The sequence below is a fragment of the Nannospalax galili genome, unplaced genomic scaffold (genome assembly GCF_000622305.1).
Source record: "Nannospalax galili isolate Female #2095 unplaced genomic scaffold, S.galili_v1.0 scaffold1129, whole genome shotgun sequence".
Lineage (NCBI taxonomy): Eukaryota > Metazoa > Chordata > Mammalia > Rodentia > Spalacidae > Nannospalax > Nannospalax galili.
Genome location: NW_008359461.1, coordinates 522,051 through 536,558, shown reverse-complemented (window position 1 = coordinate 536,558; position 14,508 = coordinate 522,051). Strand labels below are relative to the sequence as shown.

Genomic DNA, 14,508 nt, shown 5'->3' with positions numbered 1-14,508 from the left:
ATGGGTGTACTTACCTACATGCAGGCAATACACTCATACACATAAAATAAAGAAAGAAATAAGGAGAATGAGGCCGGGCGTGGTGGCGCACGCCTTTAGTCCCAGCACTCGGGAGGCAGAGGCAGGCGGATCTCTGTGAGTTCAAGGCCAGCCTGGTCTACATAGTGAGTTCCAGGACAGCTGGGGCTACAGGGAGACCCTGCTTCAAAAAGACAAAAAAAACCCAAAAAACAAAAAACCCCAAAAAGAAATAAGGAGAATGAAAATTTCACCCAGAAATTGAATTATGTCTGTTACAAAGTTCTGCTCATTTACTCTAAGCCCATTAAACATTCCTAGACTTTAGTAACAGTTCACAAAAATTTATATTTAAAATACAAAACTTAAAAACAGCATTAGTTAATTACAAATCCTTAATACTTTCCTCATGTGTGGATCATCTGTGTATCACAGATACGAATACAGGTTAAGAGATCTACATCAGGCCAGGCAGGTGCTCAGAAGCCTCTGAGGCCTTGCTCATGTTTCATACAATTCTCTGTGTCCTCTGCTGTGGAAGGCTGCCTGCATGCTGACACTCTCATCAAGGATATGACTATCCAGTCTCATAAAACTGTAGAAGGATACGGGGCACTGCAAAGGGCTGAGCAAATGCGTGGAAAGCAGAGCCCCATGTGATCTGCCAGGGGGCGACGTAGGTGTACACAAACTGCAATTTATACAGAAGTTCCCAAAGCTGCAGGAGGGAAAGAAAAGCTGTCAGTAAAACACTGGATGTTTCCATCAGAAAGCAAAAGGCCTATAAAATGCATCTTCCTAATAGGGAAATGGTACTGAAATTATTTACCATTTGTATCATAGGATACGATTTATCAATTGCCAAAACACTGAATTATTTGAACATAAAAATGCTATTTTTATGTAGATAGCTGACTTGTAGATTTGTTTTAAAAGTTTTGTGCCATGGCTGGAGAGGTGGCTCAAGGGTTAAGAGCACTTGTTCTTCCAGAGGACCCAGGTCTGATTCCAAGCACCCACATGGTGGCTCTGTCACCCTCTTCTGGCCTTTATGGGCACTATACACATACAGGTATACATATCAACAATCAAAACACTTGTACAAATAAAAATAAATAAATCATTAAGAATAAGTTCTACGCCCTCTCTGGCCAGCCATGTTATTACTGCTACGACAAGCAAAATGAAATGGTAGAAACAATAAAATTATTGTCCTTAAACAAAAACTCTAGATGTCTACAATAGGTGTGTGTGTGTGTGTGTGTATCTGTGTGTGTGTATATAAAATTCTAGGACACATTTTCCTTAAATTTTAATGCTTTGGAAACTGAGTATGGTCCAAATGTAATGTCAAGAAGACTGTGAAAATAGCAGTTCTAATACAACATCCACTGTCTACCTGCACAGGGATTTCGAGTGCATTAGGCATCTATCCTAACCTCAACTGCTACCAATGGAAACAGTCTACATTTAACTCTCATTTAACTTTGGATCTGCTAGTTCACATGTCTTCAAGGCTGAAGAAATCAGGACTATGGTTATTGCTCAGGGGTATAGAGAGGTTCTGGGTTCAATCTTCAGCACTGCAAGCAATCAATCAGTCAATCAACCAGTCAAAGAAACAGAACCTCAACCAACTGTAAAACGCAAATGAACTCTCGTATCCTTGGATATGACTCAGTTATTTAGCAATCTTCAGTGCTAACATGCTCAGGATCATAGGACACAGAAGCAACCCATGTACCACTATGATGCTTTACAACTACTTAAAGCACTTACTTCCAACTTCAGATTCTAAATGTGAAACTTGGTACTCAGATTGAGCCTGTACGCTGAAGGAAAAACTGCATGGAATTGTATGAGCAACTGATAGCCAGTAACATTTTGTACACACTTATGGTTATTAAATTGACGGTGCACCTCGCAGGGATGCCTTCCCATTAAAATCTGTAGATCCATCTACAGATCTTTTGACTATAATTGTCTATCATCATGTCAAGTTCTATCTACTGCCCATATGGATGGAAAACTTAAAACAGACCTTCTCGGTTTTGATGATGGATACAGCTTAAACATCTGAAATAGTTTTGGAAAACAGTATGCTTCCCCAAATATTTAACGAATGAAATTATTAAGAAGTCTAAACTAATGAGGGACTATGCATAGCACCTATGATTCAAAGGCTGCTTAGTTTATAATTTACTGCAACTTTCATGTCTTTCCAGTCAGTAAACTAAGATGCAACACAATTTCCAATCCAAGCATTTAAATTTGTGGGAAAGAACATGCTTCCTTTTACAGACAGTTCTCTGCCTAAATTTCTGGCTTCCTCCTTTGGTTAATAACAATGCTTACAAGAAGAAGAAATAAATGATAAAATGCACATAAATTAGTGACAATAAATATAATACTGGACTATTTCAGAAGGCATTTATCACAATATTGAAATTGACTATTGCTAAAACCCTGTTTCAGTAATAGCTAAATGGCTTTCCAGGTCCAGATAGGACCTCTATCACACCTGGATCACTGTCACAAGCTCTTTTTTTCCCCAAATATATTTTTTATTGAATTTTTGTGCATTTCATATAATATATCTTAATCATATTTAGACCTCCTCCCCTATCTGTACCCCCCATAAACTCCCTACCAATTTTGTATGTTCTGTCATATATGTTGAGGCCTACTGAGTTAAGTTTGTGTCCCCAGATGTCCCTCTGTATGAGTTCACCCACTGGAGCCTGTTCAGTCTGTCTAGTGTCACTCCTTTAAAGATGACCAACTCACTCTCATCCAGCAGCAATCAGTTGCAGTTGTTCCTTGAAGAAGGTTAGGGCCTCCTGCCCAGTTCTATGCTGGGTTATTGTCGAATTGAGTATGCATGGGTCTTATGCATGCTGTCACCATTGCCGTAAATTCGTATGAGCAAATTCCCAGAAGCCTGGAAGACTGTTTCCTTGGTTATCACAAGTTCTTAAATTGTCTCCACATTCATCCCAAATGTGGCTGACCAGGCTGACTTGCTGAATACTGGACTTCCATTGTACTCTGCAGTTGTTTAATTGCTTTAGCTCTCTGGGCTACCAAATGTCATAATATATATATCAAAGTGTTTTGTATGTGGAGAGTGCCAAAATGAAATCCAAGCACTATGTAACTCACAATTTAGTTCATTTAGAAAGGTAGTGTGTTTCAGAGATCCTTAGACTGGGTCATGGAAGTCCCAGATTTTATCATCACATTTGCCAAGGGCATCAAAACACCTATCTTACGGGCAGGGAATCAATCTGAGCAGCATCCAGCAAAGCAGAGTATTCTGTAAGTTCATCCTGGGCTGCTGCCACATGCTGCTCTGCCCTCACTCAGCTCTGAAGTAAGTATCCTCTACTGGAAGTGGAGCCCTCATCTACGTTGCTGTCTAGAGCCCAAAACAATTATTATCACTTCTATTTACAAAATTATTTAAAACCATGTCCCTTTTGGAAGCTCCTATATATTTAAGAATATATACTTATTAATGCTTCTCTTTTTACATAATTTTATTTCTAGCAATAGTGAGGAATGCATATATCTTTTATGAAGTGCAGTCACTAGCATTGTTTATGAATTCTAATATGCTCCAAAATAACTGGATGATTGAAGAGGGCTATTACTTAAAAGCTAATAGAGCAAAGGAAACAGCATAACCATCACTAAGCAGAGTATTACTTAGGAAGGCAGCTTTTGCAGGCAGAGATGTCCCTTTTGGTGATAAATTACCTTGTTGAACAGTATGGACATGAAGAAGAGATCTAACAGCATGGTCTCTGAAAAGGTTTCGTAGTCAAATTTGAAAAAGAGCACGGTAAAGATGACTGTGACGTACTGATACGCAGGGCTGCTAAAAGAGGACCGCAGCAGCTTCAAGCCGGCAATGGTGATCATCAAAGCACCCAACCTGCAGCAGAGAGACGCACAACCCATCAAACCAAGGCTGAAAACACGAAACACATGCCAACTCAGAAATGTCACCACTTAAAACAGACCAATTTTAAACTTCTAGAATTAATTTAAAAAAGCAGGGTAGGGTGGTATGTATCCATAATCCCAGCATTTGTGAAGATCAAAAGTTCAATGACAACCTAGACTGCACAGTAGGGCTGTTTTAAGAAATAAATACACAGGGCTGGAGAGATGGCTCAGTGGTTAAAAGCACTGGCTGCTCTTGCAGAGGTCCTGGATTGGTTTCCAGCACCCACATGGTGACTAATAACAGTCTAACTCCAGTTCCACGGGATCCCATACCCTCTTCTGACCTCCACAGGCATTGCACGACATGGGTGCACTTACATACATGCAGGCAATATACTCATACACATAAAATAAAAATAAATAAGTAAAAGAAAATTTTTAAAGAAATACATAATAAAAACAATTTACATTGATAAGCATATCATATCCTGAAAAGAACAGTTCTCGAAAACCATATACCAACATGACATAAATGGAGCTAAACTAGTGGGTACGTTTATAGGATAACCACGAGGGCAACTGATCACCTGAATGGTCCGAGTCACCCAGTGTACACTAGCTGTCTTCCAAACTTGCCATCTAATATTAAAATTTAACTATAATTTTATTTTTTTTATATTTATTCATATATTGTGTGCGGGGCAGCATGTACGCCATGGCATGTGTGTGGAGGTCAGAGGACAACTTTCTATAGTCAGTTCTCTCCTTCCACCATGTGGATCCTAGGGACTGAACTCAGATTGTTGGCTTGGCAGCAGGCACCTTTACCTACTGAGTCACCTTACTGGCCTGCAAATTAACTTTCACAAATGTCCTCTAATAAAAATACCAGTTGACAGCAAGAAGTCAAGAATAGTAAACACAGGGCTGGAGAGACGCTCAGTGGTTAAGAGCACTGGCTGCTCTTGCAGAGGACCTGGGTTGGTTTCTAGCACCCACATGGTGACTAATAACAGTCTGTACCTCCAGTTCTAGGGAAGGATCCCATACCCTCTTCTGACCTTTGCAGGCATTGCACGACATGGGTACACTTACATATATGCAGGCAATATACTCTTACACACAAAAGAAAAATAGAAATAAAAAAGAATAGTGACTACAGTGAGAGCAAAAGCAGATGCTCAAAAAAGGAAGACAGAGAGAATCTCACGTACACCTTTTCTCCTCCACTTGTACCAGAGACATAGCACTTACTGGCAGTTGACCACTAATGTAAGATACCGCTTTGACAGGAAGGCATTGCTTATCATCTAAGGACATGCAGAGGATGTCCTTGATACTCACTCTGTATCAAGTTTCTTTGGGCTGGCAATTGTCTCTGCACTGCTGCTAAGTTCATTGAGAACAACCAGTGGATAGATGACATTCTTCTCCACAAAGAGAAACCACACGTGAAGTTTTTCAAACCACATCATGGTGGCTGCATCTGAGGGGCCAAGAGTCAAGAACTCAGTTCACACAATGTACAAAGCAGTGGGGCAATACGGTAAGAAAGAAAAATCTGATGACTCAAATTTAGCTCTAAACTATGAGTAAGAAATGTAAAAAACCCAGTACTTCGATCTTCAAGTTCTATGTGCTCTGATGCACACAGAGACACACAGACACACAAAGACACACAGAGACCCAGACACTCACACAATTTCCAACCAAGACATGATGAACATTTCGAGGAATTCTATTCTAAGCTTTCTCTGTGGTGCTGCAGATCACACCAGAGTCTTACATATGGTAGGCAAATGTTCTATCCCTGACCTGCCTAACCTTAATTTCTTGAATTTTTAACTATGATCTTTTCTCATTATCCCTGTAGAATACAGAGAAAAAGTTACTAATGATTCTTGGGTTGTCCCATATCCCTAAATAAATGAAAGTTCTATTAAATGATGTGTTGTTTTTTGTTTTATTTATTATTTTTATTTTATGTGTATGAGTGTATTGCCTATATGTAAATAAGTGCACCTATATCATGCAATACCCACAGAGGTCAGAAGAGGGTGTCAGATCTCCTGGAACTGGAGTTACAGACAGCTGCTAGCCACCATGTAGGTGCTGGGAATCGAAGCCAGGTCCTCTGCAAAAGCAGCCAGAGCTCTCAACCACGGAGCCATCTCTCTAGCCCCTAAATGATGTTTTTTAAATGCTAAGATATATACATACTTATGATTTAAATTCACACAGTTTGTGAGAGTCATTTTCATCACCAATGCCATATAAAGATACCCTAAAAGACAACACAGTTGTTTGGTTATCTGGAAACAGTACCAGTACGTTTTAAGGACATCTTTAAATTGCTAACCTAAGAATAAGGAAAAAATAATTTATTGTAATCTACTACCTTCAAGTCAAAAACATGTTGATTCAAAATTTGTAAAAGTTTAGATTGTTTTAAGATTAAAAAAGAAATATACAATCAGTAATTAACTTTAATGTTTTTAAAACAAACTAGACATATTTAGTACCATTTATATATGAAAGTGATAAAAACAGTTTATCATAAAAAACTAAAGGGGCTGGAGAGATGGCTCAGTGGTTAAGAACACTGGCTGCTCTTGCAGAAGACATGGGTTTGAATCCCAGCACCTACATGGCAGCTAACAACTGTCCGTAACTCCAGTTCTAGGGGAACCAATAGCCTCTTCTGTCCTCTGTGGGCATTGAATGACACAGGTGCACTTACCTACCTACATGCAGGCAATACACGCATACACATAAAATTAAAAAATATATATTAAAAAAAAAAAAACTAAAAACAAAACCCTCCTCTTGCTCTGGGTTACGTGTCTGGTGCAGTAAATGGGCCAGTACCAATTCTTAGTTTCGTGTAAGCGTCCCTTATTAAAGGAGTGCGTATTTTGTAAAAGGTTTCCATGATGTCATTACTGCAATCTACTTATTAGTATAATTATCTCTCCAGTATCCAATTGGTGAGTAAGACTGAAGTGGCCTGATGCTTCAGTCAGATTCACTGAGACTTAAGCCACTGAGGATGTAAAGTTAAGTTTGCTATAAACAGATGTGATTGATTGACTTACTCTCCTTTTAGCAGTTCACTAAAGTCCGAGGAGGAAAGTTGTCTTATTTAATCACTGATACATAGGCAGGGTCAGTTGCTGTTTCTCTAAGATGAGGATGTGTAACACGCCATAGGTCATGGGGCCAATGCATAGGAAGGACACATCGGCATTTACAGAGACAAGGAAGAAGCTTGCTGAATGGAAGCTTCTCTTTCTGAGTCATTTTATATTTTATCCCAATCTGAACTAGCAACAGCAATTACAGAAAGATCAGTAACTTCCAAACTCCCTATACTTTCTCTAGGAGGACACAGTGTCTCTGGTGGAGAGACACAACAATCTTTCTTCCCTATGCTTTATGTTAAAAAAAATTTTCAAACAACAGCTGGGGTGCCAGTCTATAGCAAGGAAAACTGACTAGGGGAAGGAGAGGGGACGGCTAGAGAGATCGCACACGGGGATTCATTCGTGACAGGTGTGTGAGAGATGATTTAACGAAGTCAGTCTGCTCTGGAAAGTGGGTCTTGTAACCCTCATTTTTACTTCAACTCAAGACAAAGCATCCTGCAGGAGATCTGATTCATTAGGAGCTAATAATCTACAGACCTACAGGCAAGAAACGTGAGCTAACATGTTACTCAGCGACTCTTGCTTAACTTGCCATCTATTGGTACAGTAAAGAGAAAAATCATAAAGACTGTTATGCAATACTTACTTCGAACTTCATACTGATTGTACTCCGCGGTCTTCAGCAGAGGATGTGAGAAACAGTGCCATGGTAGCTGTTTCCTAACTTGTGGCAACACGTAATGGGTTACAAAACCCACAAGGCCGACCAGAGTGTACAGCACATACTTGAGCGCAGGCTACAAGAAAAACAAAACTGAGCATATTAGGAGCAGCTGTGAGAGTCAGTGCAGCGCTCCTGGTTAGCTGGCGTAGGCTTTCATTCGACAAGGGAGAAGAGCAAAGTCAATTTTAGAATCTAAAAAATAAATAATTACCTATGTAAATGTCAACGTTTCTGTATTTTTCAGTTTTTGTTTTGTTTTTGGTTGTTGCTGTGTGTTGTTTTGTGTTTTGGGTGTTGTGGATTTAACTAACTAAGCCACTGAAAGCAACTGTTCTTACACATTTTTGAAATATGTTAGCTACTTTGGTGTCTCACTCCATTACACAGTGAGAGAGGCTAGAGTTGCTGCTTCCTGCTCTAAGAACATTCACTGCCTGAGCAACAGATTAAACAGTTTTAAGTAGTAGAGACAAAGGACATCAGCTAGTCTGAGGCAAAAAAAGCCTGTCAGCCAGTCTGAGAAAAGAGCAGAGGAAGAGAAGGAAAGCATGCTGCCCTTGGCCTTTGAGTGGTAAACACTTATAAGTGAGTGCTTGTGTGTGTGTCACTAAATACACAAGAGAAGGAATCAAGTACTACTTCTTCAAATATTAAAACTAAATGTCATTTTCAAGTATTCATGGATTATTTGTGTAAATTAGGAAGAAGAAAAACAAGCAAAAATGTTTACCAATATTAAATTAGTAAGTCGTTGCTTCTGGGGAAGTGGGATAACAGGTGTTCGTTTACCTCTCCTAGGAAACAACCAAGATAGCATAAGATGTGCAGCCCAATGGTTTGCATTAGTCAGGATGTACAGAAATAAGCCTGCACCCTGAAGGAAAGGGAACAAGGAGGGCAGTGTGTTTCCCCCGACTCACTGCCCTGAGAGAAGGCACTCATAAGGAGAAGAAACTGCAGAGAGACCTTTGAAGAAGATGGTCCTTCAAGGATTCACAGAAATGAGATCCACACACGAGGAAACTACAGGAGATCAGGGAAGAATCATGAGAGGGAATCAGAGAAGACAGCATGCAGGACTCACACAGGCCTGAGAGACAGACTGCCACTCTCAGAAGCCAGACTGGAAAGCTCAGGAGTCAAAGAGCCCCAAGTAGAGGCTTAAAGGTTGTTCCTCCTGGTAAGTACTCTAAGCTAAACCTGGCCCTGGTCTCACCTCAGAAATTCTATTAATAACGAAGAGACCTGAAAGGATCAAACTGTCAACAAGGGTTAGGGACAAACTTCAAGAGCATTTCTGGAAACACAAAATTTAACGCCCAACAAGGTAAAATTTACACTGTTGACATCTAGTCAAAAGTTTCCATATGGCACTCTGAATGGATTTAAGACTCACTCCCCAGGGGGAAGATGGGGGATGGTGAGGGAGGGAGCCAATGCCTCATGCTTGCTTAACAATCCAGGTATGGGGAGGTGTAGGTCAATGTCGGGGAATATATTTCTGATCTTTAACACAGCAGCGACATGCCTTCTAAACATCAATGCTTATACCCATAAACAAAAGCAGCTCCCAGGCTTTTAAATAAAGAAGCCTCTCCTTACAACAATGTGGTGAATGCAGACCCATGGTTGCTCAAGATGCAGAAAATAAAAGACTGATGTGGGTCTAGTCTTTTTCACTTATACCATCCCCTCTAAGGCTCAGGGAACATTTTGGAAGAGGGGGAAGGAAGAATATAAGAGCCAAAAGAGAGATGAAGAGCTAGAAAGGCCATTCCCGAGACCCCATACAACACATGTAACCATTAACTCACTCAACCAGTGGAAGGCAGCTCGCCAGGCCCTACCCTTTACCTTTGAACAACTGGCTATCAATAGATTCTGGGAGAGGGGGAAATCACTATCTTTAGTTGTGCACCCTTTGCTGAGCCCATCAGGCTCCAAGGGATAGTGCCAAACCCACAGTCACGCTATGGCCTTGGTTACTCTTGGTGGGTCACAGGTCACAAAACAAAACAAATAGACATGAATGCACTAGAGAGATTTGTAGGGAGGGGGAGGGAGACAGGTATGTTAGGGAGGTGAGAAGTGAGAGTGGTCAGTGTGCAAAAGTGTACAAAGAATCAGGAAGCCACAAGTCTGACTGAAGGAAAAAGATCAGCCAATCAGAACCAACCAGTGATACAGATGCCAGAATTAGTAGATAAGTGCTTTCTTAAGAGAGTTATAGCCAATTCCCTTATGTCCAAACCATCAGGGGCATGGAAGGTACATGGAAAAAAGACCTAGATAAGCTTCTAATAATTTTCTTAGATGAAAAATACCCTGGACAGGATTAATGAGAAATTATGCCACAGAAGAAAAGATTAGTAAATTAAAAGACAAATGACACAACTTAAAATTAAACACACAGAAAAAAATTAAACTGAGCATCAGATAAGCATAAGACAACTTCAGAAAGCCAAAGCTACATGCAATTGGAGTCAATAAGGTGGTGTGGGATGGGATGGGATACAAAAAGTTGGAGGAAGGAGCAGGGAGAAGAGAGAAAAACACCTAAAAGAGTAACGACCAAAAATGTCTAAATTTAATGAAAAGTGTGAACCAAAGATTCAATGAACTTCAAACACAAAAATGCGAAGAAAACAACATAAAGGCCTCTTACATTGAATTATTTTCTACTAGTGATTAAAAAAAAAAGTCCTCTAAGCAGCAGAGAAAAAGCAAATTACCTACAAAGGAGTTAAGAAGAGGGCAATCACACAAATTTTACATCAGAAGCAAGAGGAGAGAGAAGACAGTGGAGCAGCATCTTGACAATGCTGGCAGAGCAAAGCTATGGTCCTGGAATGCCATACCCAATGCAGCCTTTCAAAGCCAGTAAGGGACGCAGGGACTGGTGAAGTAAGGATTTGCACAAGAGTGTTCTAGGATACCTTTAGGTCAAAGGAAAATGACACCATATAGAAACATGGATCTCTACCAAAGGAGCACTGAACATCAGGTGATTGGGTGTGAACAGGAGAGTGGGTGTGAACAGGTGATCAGGTGTGAATAGATGATAGGTGTGGACAGGTGATCAGGTGTGAACAGACTAGGTATGAACAGGAGACTGGGTATGAACAGGTGATCAGGTGTGAATAGGTGATTAGGTGTGGACAGGTAATTGGTATGGTCAGGTGATCAGGTGTGAACAGATGATTAGGTGTGGATAGGTGATTGGGTGTGAATAAGTGATCAGGTGGGAGGAGGTGATTAGGTGTGGATGGGTGATCTGGTGTGAACAGATTAGGTATGAACAGGAGACTGGGTATGAGCAGGTGATTGGGTGTGAAGAGATGATTAGGTGTGGACAGGTGATTGGGTGTGAACAGGTGATCTGGTGTGAACAGGCGATTAGGTGTGGACAGGTGATTAGGTGTGGACAGATGATTAGGTATGAACAGGTGATGAAGTGTGGACAGATGATCAGGTGTGAACAGATGATTAGGTGGCCTACGGATGCAAAAATGTCTCTGTAGAACTGCACATAAGGAGAAAGCCTGAGGTGCCTCACCCATTCCCGGAGCCTGACTAGAAATGGTTCAACTCTTTCAGATGTACTAAAGTAAGATTTTGGGGATGTGGAGGCTAGAATAAACACATCTTGTATAAGGAAGGATATGAATCATGAAGGCCAGAGGACAGACTGGTAGTCAGCCTCCAAAGCGGTCCCTATGATACCAACCTCCCAGGATTTGTACCACTGTGTGCTCACTTCCCACACTGTGGGACCAGCAGAACACAGGACTGGTGTGTCATCTGTTATATCAGGACATAGAAGCATACATTCTGGCTTAGGCTTTTTCCCTCTAGGAAGGATCACTTGCTGTGGGGGAAAACAGATGCCATTTTATGAGGATACTTGGGGTGTCTCTGGGAGATCCACATGGACAGGAACTGAAGTTTCCAGCCAGCAGTGAGGAAATGAGGACTGCATACAATGGACCTCAGACAAGGCAACAACATAAAAAGATCCTAAGCTAGACTCATTGGCTAAGCCACTCCCACATTCACAGAGAAACCTTGAGAAAATACATAAACAAAAATTCATATATTCGTTAAGGCTCAGGGAATACTGATGAAGAGAGGGCCAGAAGACCGTAAGAGTATGATGGGGAAAGAGGCTGCAAAGTATCATCTTCTAAGCACAACACAGCCACAGCACCCACAAACTCACAGCAGCTGTGCTTACTGGTGCTGGGTCTGTACAAGTTAGGCCTTCCTAAGAGTCAGCTAAGGCTTGGCAAGGGACCCCCTACCACTTACCGCTGCTCCACTAGAAACTAACAGATTCTGGGTAAGGGGAAGGCAGACTATGCAGTTGTGTGCCCACTGGTGAGCCCACCAGGCTCTCATGGTTAGTTCTAAACTCAGGGTCACAGAGATGGTCCTGGTTAAACTCTATGGTACAATAAACAAAACTAAAACTAGTAAGTGGGGGAAAGAAATAGGAGATGGGGATGGGGTTGGTAGGGAAACTTTATATATTATATATATACATATATATGTATATATATTTCAGGGCTATGGACAAATGTTACACAAATCAGCAATGAGATCAAATGTCATTTTCTTCCAGTGGAAACAAGCAGATTCCTTACCTGCAGTACTGTGAATACTGTGCTCACATGAATAGCAAAATACAGCACCCCAATGACAATGCACACTACTAGGTCAGACTGCAAACGCTCACTCTGTAGGACACAAACAAATAAACAAAACATAAAAAATCAATTACATGCTTTTTTTAAAAAAAAAATAGGGTCTCACGTAGCCCAGGCTGGCTATAACTTATTGTACAGCTGACGATAATCTTGAACTCCTGGTCCTCCCACCTCCACTTTCCCAATGGTGAGATTACAGGCATCTGTCACCATGCTTTGCTTCACATACAATTGAAAAAAAAATCTTTTATTTGGCAAAACTTAATTTTTCACTAATATACTTTAGCATTTCTAGGTATTTCTTGCATAAAATAGTTAACTAGAATAAATCTTATTTCAATGACAATGCACACTACTAGGTCAGACTGCAAACGCTCACTCTGTAGGACACAAACAAATAAACAAAACATAAAAAATCAATTACATGCTTTTTTTAAAAAAAAATAGGGTCTCACGTAGCCCAGGCTGGCTATAACTTATTGTACAGCTGACGATAATCTTGAACTCCTGGTCCTCCCACCTCCACTTTCCCAATGGTGAGATTACAGGCATCTGTCACCATGCTTTGCTTCACATACAATTGAAAAAAAAATCTTTTATTTGGCAAAACTTAATTTTTCACTAATATACTTTAGCATTTCTAGGTATTTCTTGCATAAAATAGTTAACTAGAATAAATCTTATTTTCTTCCTAAATTTCCTCATATTTGGGGGATGTTCTCAGAGTTTGGCACTGATATCAAAGAAACCAAACAATTTCATTCCTTGGGTTGTAGACAAGTTATAGTCTTTCAGAAGGTTTTCTTCTCACTGGCCAGTAAGTTTTACTTTTTTTTTTTGGTCTTTTTGAGACAGGGTCTCCCTGTAGCCCCAGTTGTCCTGGAACTCACTATATAGACCAGGCTGGCCTTGAACTCACAGAGATCTGCCTGCCTCTGCCTCCCAAGTGCTACTTTGGTTTTTAACTTTAAAACAAATTTATTGAGAATTTCATACATGCATATAAAGTGTTTTGATCAAATCCATGCCCACTCCCTCCCCTCCAACTCCTTTCATATCTCCCAACTTCCTGCACTCTCTCTTCTTTTCTCTCTCTCTCTTCTTTTTTAATGGGGCTTTTTTTTTTTTTTGGTCTTTTTGAGTCAGGGTCTCCCTGTAGCCCCAGCAGTCCTGGAATTTACTATGTAGACCAGGCTGGCCTTGAACTCACAGAGATCCACCTGCCTCTGCCTCCTGAGTGCTGGGATTAAAGGCATGCACCACCATGCCCATCTTTGGGGCTTTTGTTGTTGTTGTTGTTGTTATAGATTAGATAAGAGCTCCCAAATACTTTTGACATTTTTGGCCTTTGGAAAAGAGTATGGTGCTAAGAGGCCCAAGGACATTTTGACTTTTAGCCAAGAAACTGGCTACTTTTCTTTGGGGTCTTTCTACACTAACTTATCACACCATCCTCTGAAGAGGTTATCCAAATTGCTGATGGGGAATCGGAACAAACCATTCTGGCTTCTTCCATGCTGAACAGGGACACAGGGTGAGGCAATTGGGGTACCCCTTCAGTGGGTCTATCTAAAAGTCTCCCAAATTGCATAACTCTTAACTGTAGGGAGAAAAGAAATTCCTTGACTGGTGCCTAGGAGATGTGAAGAAGTAAAGGCAAGAGTAGTTAGCATTACAAGTTCTAGACAGGGAACCAGAAAAAGGTCAGAACAGGGCAAATTTCAGAGTCCATTGGAATTTCTTGACGAGAGCTTCCAAAAAGCATCCCTCTATTGGTTTCCTCCTCATTTTTCTTTGGATATTGACCAAAAAGAAAAAGATACTGAAGTTATCATTTATAGTGTAAATGCCTTTCACTAAGTTATATATATATATATAACTTAGTGAACTGAAGTTATCATTTATAGTGTAAATGCCTTTCACTGTTATATATAATATATAATATATATTATATAATATATTA

The 14,508-nt window shown here is 40.4% G+C and overlaps 1 protein-coding gene across 9 annotated transcripts in view; it reads right to left on the bottom strand.

Annotated features, from left to right (window-relative positions):
• Pcnx1 (pecanex 1) overlaps window positions 1–14,508 on the bottom strand; it is a 163,909-nt gene that overhangs the window by 27,937 nt on the left and 121,464 nt on the right. For all 9 annotated transcript variants that reach the window (XR_003847835.1, XM_008823213.3, XM_008823214.3 and 6 more), the window contains 5 exons: window positions 12,483–12,575; window positions 7,762–7,912; window positions 5,314–5,455; window positions 3,778–3,955; window positions 628–736 (listed from right to left, as the gene is read on the bottom strand). Coding sequence is in view for 8 of the 9 variants with exons in the window: in XM_008823213.3 (XP_008821435.1) it covers window positions 628–736; window positions 3,778–3,955; window positions 5,314–5,455; window positions 7,762–7,912; window positions 12,483–12,575 (673 nt within the window). In the remaining variant the exon portion in view is untranslated. The remainder of the gene's footprint in view (window positions 1–627; window positions 737–3,777; window positions 3,956–5,313; window positions 5,456–7,761; window positions 7,913–12,482; window positions 12,576–14,508) is intronic.